General features: G+C 45.4%; 1 protein-coding gene across 1 annotated transcript; it reads left to right on the forward strand.

Moving 5' to 3' along the window:
- Window positions 1-4,840: 4,840 nt before the first annotated feature.
- On the forward strand, window positions 4,841-5,191 carry LELP1 (late cornified envelope like proline rich 1; the record flags this gene model as incomplete). Its single annotated transcript, XM_084865145.1, has 1 exon — window positions 4,841-5,191. One exon carries the CDS (start codon window positions 4,841-4,843, stop codon window positions 5,189-5,191), a length of 351 nt encoding a protein of 116 aa, XP_084721271.1.
- Window positions 5,192-9,127: the final 3,936 nt, after the last annotated feature.

A 9,127-nucleotide genomic window follows, 5' to 3' on the forward strand; every position in this document is an offset into this window, starting at 1 on the left:
GCTTTATCCTAAAAGCTAATGGCATCTGCCACAAACCTCATCCCAGGGGAAAGGGAAGAGCCAGCCCTACAGAGAGTGTGAAGAGGCATCCTTGGAAGGAAGAGAGTTATTTTCTGACTTTATCCATGAGTCTTGCCTACTCAACAAGAATGACACAGAGAGATAGAAAAAGAGAGTAAAAAAGAACATCTAAAAAAACAAAAACAGAGTGGGGATCCAAGTGAAGTTAAAGTTGCTGACACCTGGGCTTCCCTGGCCCACTCCAATATATGGACATACGGGGCCTGCAAGGCCACCTGGAGGAACCTTACATGGGCTTCTGACTTTGTTGGCATTAGTAAATGTCTAATTACCATATTTTCTCAATAAAATTTGTATCAGCTCTCCTTACTCAAAACCAAAATCATTTGTTAACAGGTAATATTGAAATTTCTAATCTTCCTATGAATACCACCAGGAACTTTGGCTGGAAGGCAAGAAAAATATATGAAGTGAGATTTCAGTGCCAAAATCAGAAAATGAGAGAGGGAGGGAGGGAGAGAGAGAGAGAGAGAGAGAGGGAGAGAGAGAGAGAGAGAGAGAGAGAGAGAGAGAGAGAGAGAGAGAGAGAGAGAGAGAAGAGAGAGAGAGAAAGAGAGAGAGAGAGAGAAGTCAAGGGGTAACAAAGCCAGGAAGCACTGACAAAAATAATAACTCATATGCATGGCAAATATTTTTGGGGGGCTCTTAATATGTAGACTCTCCTTTGCTCTTCACAACAACCCATTACTATAGTGGACAGTATGACGAATGAAAGTGTAGGCTTCCCACTTGCAAATGTGCCAGTCATGTTATAAGCACTCAGTATAAGTTACATATTAACATAGGTGCTATTAACACAGGTGCTAACATGGGTGCTATTATTTCACATTGTACAGGTGAGGGAATGGAGACTTAGAAAGGTTAAATAAATTATTAGGCATCATTCGGCAAGTAAGGATGAAGGCACGATTTGAATCTAAGGATCTGACACTCTAAGAATGAGTGTTCTCATTTTTTAAAATATATTGATTTTTTACAGAGAGTAAGGGAGAGGGATAGAGAGCCAGAAACATCGATGAGAGAGAAACATCGACCAGCTGCCTCCTGCACACCTCCCACCAGGGATGTGCCCACAACCAATGTACATACCCTTGACCGGAATCGAACCTGAGAACCTTCAGTCCGCAGGCTGACTCTCTATCCGTTTTGGCAAGTGTTCTCATTTTTAACCTGGGGGAGTTTGACACCCACTTATTTCCCCTTCCAGCGTATCTCTTTCTGAGACCTGGTCACCCAAGAAGCCCATTCTGTGTTTCATCTAGGTAGTGCTGCCAGCCAGCTGCCAACCAAACCCTAAGCCAAAGCTGAGGCCGATAGCTGGGAGACTACATGTAATACTGCCAGGAGCCTGGCCCTTTAAAGGAGGGCTGTAAGAGCTAAAAAGATGATGGACAAATGCCCCAGTCCAATGAATAGTACGGTTCGTCCATTTGGTGGGGATTTCTTGCCCAAGAAATGGGAGATGGAAAAAAAGAAAGATGACAACAGCTAGTAGAAATGACCACATCATTGGACACACTTTTCCATATCCAGATTGCTAGCTTTGGACCAGAGCTGAACAGCAGGTGGAGCTAGTTCTCCGGAGGTGGCTGTGGGAGCTGCTTCTTAACAGCTTTGGAGAGAGCTTAACATATGGAGGAAAGGAAATGGGCAGAGCGGAGTGGGCTACACCAAGACAATGGGTCTAACACCAATTAATTCTGATGGCAGGGCGTTAAATTTTTACCCCTCCCCTTCAATCTTTACTTTGTGAATACCAAATAAACCCTATATTAGGATTGGCTATTCTCCCCAATATCCTTTCTCTCCCCCAAGCCCCTCTTTAAAACAGCTCAACTTCATCCACTTAGTAAACACGTGTTGGACTGAAATGAATGCAAGATCTCGGGTCTGCCCAGTGGTAGGAGGCCAGAGCCATATCTCCAACAACCATTCAAGATGCTACACTGCAACCACACTCAACATTTTGAGACTCAAACCCATCTTCTAACACAAACTCCGCTCCCATAAGCACCCGAGATAACTGGGAGTCATCTTTCTTAATTTTCGTCTTAATTTTCCATTAACCAAATCCCATAAATTTGCCTCTCTGATAATGTTCTTCTCATTGGCACACTCTTTCTACCAACACCACTGCCTTCCTTCAGACTTGGAGATTTTTACAATTTATTTGAAACAAGCTAATTCAACTTTTGGGCTCTGTGATTTTTTTTTTTTTCCATTCACGGAGTAGACATCCCTTGATACACATTGAGACATTGAGAAAAAGAGCTAAGCCCAGCCTAGCCAGTGTGGCTCATTGACTGAGCATTGACCCATAAACCAAGAGGTCACCAAGTCAATTCCCAGTCAGGGCACAGAGTTGCGAGCTCCGTCTCCAATAGGGGGTGTGCAGGAGGCAACTAATCGATGATTCTCATCATTGATGTTTTTAGCTCTCTCTCCCTCTCTAAAAATCAATAAAAACATGTTTTTAAAAATTGTTTTTTAAAGAGCTCATCTCAGGCCAGGTGATTCAGTTGAAGTGTCATCATTTAGTTGGAGCACCAAAGGCTGTGGGTTCAATCCTAGTCAGGGTGTGTCCAGGAGGCAACTCATCAATGTTTCAATGCTTTCTCTCACATCAATGCTTCTCTCTCTCTCTCTCTCTCTCTCTCTCTCTCTCTCATTCAAGTCAATTTTAAAAAACATACCCTTGTGTGAGAATTTGAGAGAGAATAATCCTTGGACTTGGGCCAGACAATAGGGTAGCAAAAAGAGGCTCCAGAATCTCATATTAAAAAAATAGAGAGGAAAGAAAAGTTGAAACCGGCAACCCAGGGAGGCTGTCCTAGAAAGGGGGAGAAGAGACAAGTACAAAGGAGTTAAAATTGGGGAGGCTGGGGGAGCAAAAAGACACCACATATAAACGGAGCTTTTCTGTTGCTAGCAACAATGATCTTCCCGGTCCTTAGAATTCAGTGGTCTTCACCATACCCTGATTTCACCCGAACAAATTTTGAAGAACCTAGGGAGAGGACATGCAAACAAATGGAGTGATTAATCACAGTCCATCCTCCTGTTCAAGGGCTTGAGGTGAGTTGGAGTCTCAGTAGTCACACAACAATCACTACTTGATGATGCAGTGCTGAGGTCACAAGTGGGACTCCCCTCCCCCGCTCCCCCGCTTCCTCATTGCTGAGCAGAGGAACCAGAGGGGAAAGCCACCTTCCCAAGCACAGCCAAACCATCTACCTCACTCAACTACTTGTCAAGTTCAGTACCAACACAAAGGGGTGAGTTGCATGTACAACCGGAAATGCCCCCCCCCCCCTCGTTTTGATCTCCTTTCCTGGGAGTCACCTAACTCATCCCCCATCCCCGGCAGTAAACAAGGTTGAGATAGTGGCCATACCCAAGTGCAAGTTTCCTTTTACTTTCAGTAGCAAGCACAGGAATACGCATCATCTGAAAGAGAGATTCTTAGCAATTTTTTGGAGTTCAATTTCGTGATCTCTATCTCCAGAGAGCAATACTGATTTGAAGACCAAATTAGATAAAGTTGTACTTTTATATTGTTAAATCAAAGTGTGCCAATGAAATCCAAACTGAAAGTCTTCTCAGAGACTAAAAACCCCTGTGGTATCTAGAAGCCAACATGTCCATGGAGGAAGACCCAGCTCAAGGCAAAACTCAACAAAGGGAAAAGGAATTCCTCCTCACCATTGTATTTTGTGGTCCTAACATTTATGGTTTCAGAAAATTTAGAATTTTCCAGTTCATCCCATCCTCTCTTGATTTCTTCACTGTAAGAGGGTTCCTAGAGTGGTCCAGCCATGGTAGGAATGCAACCATCTTCTGTTGCCAGCACTTGAGTGAAATAAAAAATAAATAAATTCTCAGGGTTTGGAGGAATTAAACTGGACACAGGATTGAAAGAAGTTCCTGGGTCCAGAAGCTCATTAACTAATACACCCTCTCATTCCACCTCCAGAGGGATGGGGAGTGGCCTTACAGGAGCCTCTTAGCAGTCTAATCAAACTTACAGAATCTTTGGGATGCTTTAAAATTAATTAATTTTAAATTAATGTTTTAAAATGCATGAGATTACAGGTGATACTGAGTATATTGATAAATACATGGTTAAATACAGTTCTTATGATTTGGGGGGTGCGGGTTGGGGGGGTCCCAGGACCCTAGGTTAAGAACTCCTACTAAGGGTTGTGAAATGGGGACAAGAGTGAAATGAAAGCAAAGAATGGAGAGATCAAGAAACATGGTCACTAATCCACCAAAACAAGAGCAACCTGAGAGTTTGGTCTAGAGCAGTGTTTCCCAACCTTCTCTCATGATGAGAATCACCTGGAGGAGTTGTTAAAACACAGATTCCTGAATCCCAACTAAGAAGTGCTAAACTAGAATTTTTGAGAACATATAGGTAAAATTGCATACCTAACTTAGTGCTCTGTATATAAAATCTGTCTTAGAGCACTAGTTAAGTATACAATTTTACCTATATGTTCCCAAAAATTCTAGTTTAGCACTTCTTAGTTGGGATTCAGGAATCTGTGTTTTAACAACTCCACCAGGTGATTCTCATCATGAGAGAAGGTTGGGAAACACTGGTCTAGAGCCTGAACACACCTGGGAGAGCTTTCTTAGGAGCAGGACGGGCAGGAGGTATGGGTAGGCTGTACTGGCCCCCTCTCACTTTGCAGAGTGGCCTCCCACATACAGTCTGTCACGCATTTCTTTGCAGGGCCCGGGAAGTCAAGAAAGAATGTCGAGTGATGATAAAAATAAGCCGAGCGATCCCAAGAATGAGCCCAAGACCTGTGACCCAAAATGTGAACCAAAAGTTGAGACCAAATGCCAGCCCAGCTGTTTAAAGAAGCTGTTGCAACGGTGCTCTGAAAAGTGCCCACGGGAAAAGTGCCCACCACCGCCCAAGTGCCCCCCATGCCCTCCGCCATGTCCCCCTCCGCCATGTCCCAAGCCATGCCCCCCGTGTCCTAAGGCATGCCCCCCGTGTCCTAAGCCATGCCCATGCCCATCACCATGCCCTCCCAAAGTGTGTACCAAGCCCTGTCCTCCTAAATGCCCACCACCCCAGTGCCCACCCCCCGAGTGAGGTACCAAGGGCATCGCCTAGCCCCATACCACCATCATCTCTGCATGCTCACCACCTTGGGGCTGAGGACTGAAACCATGAACTGACAAGTAAACGTGTCCCTCTGCTGTGCAAAGACTTGCTTCTCCCGGGTTGTTGTTTTTTTGTGGGGTGTTTTTGGCAGTTCTCGATTTATCTGTTGTTTTCCAGCACCAAACCACCCAGCAGCTATCTCTGAGGAGTGAGGCCAAGACCCCGACCCTCCACCATCAACCACCTTTGAAGATGGTGTCTCCTCTGGCCCCACCTGCTACATAGAGAGAGATGGCATCTTCTGAGGGTGCACCCAGGGTACAGCTCCCTGTAAGCGCACAGCCCGAGGGCCATAAAGATGGCTGTTCAAGTGACTAGTGCCAGGGACCACGTGGGCATGAAGGTGAAGAGGAGGGGATCTTAGGAAAGGTCCCGGAAGGCTCAGGACAAGAACCCTACCTGTTGCTTTAAGACCCATTGCCCAATGCTTGGACAGAGCACTCTGAACCAGGCTGCATGTATTTTTTAAAAATATTATTATTATTATTATTATTATTATTATTATTATTATTTTAATATATTTTATTGATTTTTCACAGAGAGGAAGGGAGAGGATAGAGAGCTAGAAACATCGATGAGAGAGAAACATCGACCAGCCACCTCCTGCATACATCCCACTGGGGACATACCCGCAACTAATGTACATGCCCCTGACCAGAATCGAACCCAGGACCCTTCAGTTCGCAGACCGACACTCTATCCTAGGGGTGTCGAACTCAATCAGAGAAGGGGCCAAAATCTAAAATCCAGCCTAAATCGCGGGCCGAATGGTTTACTGAACAGTCATAAATTGACAATGTCATAAACTGACAGCGGAGTGCAGTGATGACAGCGCGGTGCGGGCCACATTGCAAGGCCTGGCGGGCTGGATTTGGCCCGCGGGCCTTGTGTTTGACACATGTGCTCTATCCACTGAGCCAAACCAGTTTTTGGCAGGCTGCATGGATTTAAACTCCAGCTCTGCTCTCTACTTTGTGATCGTAAGCAAGTGGCTTAATTTCTCTGAGCCTTAGCTTCCTCCTCTCTGTACAAGTAATGATGATGCTAATGGTGCTGGGGATACAGGGTTGTTGTGCAGCTTAAGGAGTTCAAGTCCAGGTGCCTGGCTTCCTGGGACATAGCCCGTGTTTAGTGAGGGGAGCACAGTGCACCTGCCCAGGTGTGACACATTGCACCTGAACTTAATTGCACCGCGGGCCTTAATTGCCCTGGGCTGCTCTTCACCAGCCTGCAAGTCTCCTGGATGCAATAGTTAGGCTCTAACTTACACCTGTAAGCAGGGCGAGATGTTCCTTTAAAAAATGAAACAGGCGTCGTAGATGACATTCATGTCAGTTGGCTGGCTTTGACCCTGAACTACCATTATGTAACAGATTACCATTGCTAGAGTTCCAGGGAATGGTAAAGTGGGCTCTCCATTTTTGCAGCCTTCTGTAACTCCATAAAATTTCAAAAGAAAAACTTAAGTACAGGAAGGAGTAAACTGGGAGGACCTCTACTGGAGATGAACAGGAAAAGCATTCTCAGCTGATACGTTAGTGGGGATTAGTTACAGGTGGCTAAAGAGAGTGCACACCAAACAGCTTAACTCATAAAAGGGAATTTATCATTTCAAGTGGCTGGAAAGGGTATTGGAATGGGGTGGGGGGAGGCACAGAATTAAAGAGAGAACTGTAGGAACCAGGACTTCCAGAGCATGGACTCACTGCCACCCTGTCAGTCTCCCTCATCTCTCTCCGTCAGTCTCCACTCCTTTCCAGGGTGGGTTCTCCCCCCCCATCTGCCCTAGGGCCCCTCCGTGTGGGAAGGTCCTTGGCCCAGTGCAGACCCATCGTGTTGATGGATTGGGCATGAGGTGCTCCTATTATTTCCAGGGGGCGGGGGAAGTAATTGTTGGAAGGTCATGAGCAACCCCTCTGACCAAATAAGAAGGAGCTTTGCCACCCCGTCATAGTCCACAACACTCAAGTGAAAGGAGGGTTAGGCTTCTCTGCTGTCCCTTTAAGAGGGGTTGGGAGGCCAAACGTGGGGGATCCCTGTGAAGTCTGGGCACATAAACAACTATCCTTCCTCCTGAATCTAGAAGGTAGTTCAGGACAACCCAGAGTGCAGAGAGTACAGAGTCCAAATTGGGCCCAAGGAAAGGCACCTGTGGTCCCCACCAGACCAAGGTCATTGCAGAAGCAGACTTTTAGGACAAAAGAGCTGACAAGGCCTTTAGTGGAATCCCTTCATTCTCCAGATGTGAAAACAGACAGTTACTTTCTCGGACAGGAAGAGGCCTTGGGGTCTTGGTCTCCTGGCAAGAATGGGAGCCTGGCACCCACACTCCGGGGCGTGCAGAGAGTGCCTCCGGGACAGGGGGAACCTCTGGAAGCCTAGTTAAGGACATTAGGGGGCCTGTGGCCCACTGTTGATGACAGGTTGAAAATTCTTCTGCCCTCATCTCCCAAAAAAGGAGGAGGGAGAGCCCTGGCCGGTGTGGCTCAGTTGGTTGAGCGTCCTCACATGCACTAAGAGGTCCCTGGTTTGATTCCCAGAAGGTACAGGCCCGGGTCGCAGACTACATCCCCAGTAGGAGGCATGCAGGAGGCAGCCAATCAATGTTTCTCTCTCCATCTCCTTTTCTGTCTCTCTAAAATCAATAATTTTTTTATTTTTTAAGAGCCCTAGTCAGTTTGGCTCAGTGGATAGATCATAGGCCTGCAGACTCAAGGGTCCCCAGTTTGATTCCCGTCAAGGGCATGTACCTTGGTTGTGAGCACATCCCCAGTAGGAGGTGTGCAAAAGGCAGTTGATCGATGTTTCTCTCTCATTGATGTTTCTAACTCTCTATCCCTTTCCCTTCCTCTCTGTAAAAAAACAATAAAATATAAATATATATATTTTTTTAAAAAAAGAAAGAGAGGGAGGAAAGACATAGAACAACGTGATGTCCTCCATCTATTTAAATATCACTCTTAAGTAACAAAGCCCACAGTCCCAGTGCTAGAGAGTGTTGGTGAGAGTGCAAATAGACAAAAAATCCTTTTAGGAAAGCATTTGAGAAATATAGAAATAAGAATCAAAAGGATAAAATGGTTAAACTTTTTGGCCCAGTTGTTTCATGTCTTGAAATCTGTGTAAAGAAATCAAGTTCCGAATGGGTTGGGGGAGGTTATATAAAGTTGATTACCACAATGTGCCAGAAAAATTTAAATACCTAACAGGGGTCTGATTAAATTTGGACTATTACTTGGTAGAAAATTACATGTTCATTAAAATGTATAAAGCAACTATGTTTAACCAAAAACTTCTATAAATAATGATAATAATAATAGGGGGAAAAACTTGTCAGCATTCTAGTTATTTTAGGACAATGGAGTTATAGGTAACCAGTAGAATATGTTTATTTTTTCACTAGTTTCTGGATTTCCAGTCAAAGGTTATTTTATAAATGCAAAAAATAATATAATTGTGTATAGTTGAGAAACCCCCAAAATTCTTTCATTTGCTCAAAGAACAAAAAAAAAGGTGGGGGGGGGTGGTAAGGAGAAAGAATGTCTTCTCACACCTGTGCACACCATGTGGAAGATGCCCTCCCCCTGGGTGCCTGCCTTGGAGATGTAGGAGCTCCCTCCCTCCCAGCCTCCCAATGGCTCCATAGCAGAGTCAGGCAGGGGCTGTCCCCTCCCGGATGGCTCTGATGACTCCGGACATAGACTGGGTGGCAGCCAGCCCTGAGTACATGAAACCATCCATTTGCCAATGTGTTTTCTTTTCTCCCATGTAGCCACAGATACACATCTCTTAATGGCTACTTTCCCAGCAGAAAGCTGGATCAAAGGCAATTCTGGGGAAGATGGCTAGAACGTGATGAGTGTG

Source organism: Pipistrellus hanaki (assembly GCF_964339955.1).
Source record: "Pipistrellus hanaki genome assembly, chromosome: 18".
Lineage (NCBI taxonomy): Eukaryota > Metazoa > Chordata > Mammalia > Chiroptera > Vespertilionidae > Pipistrellus > Pipistrellus hanaki.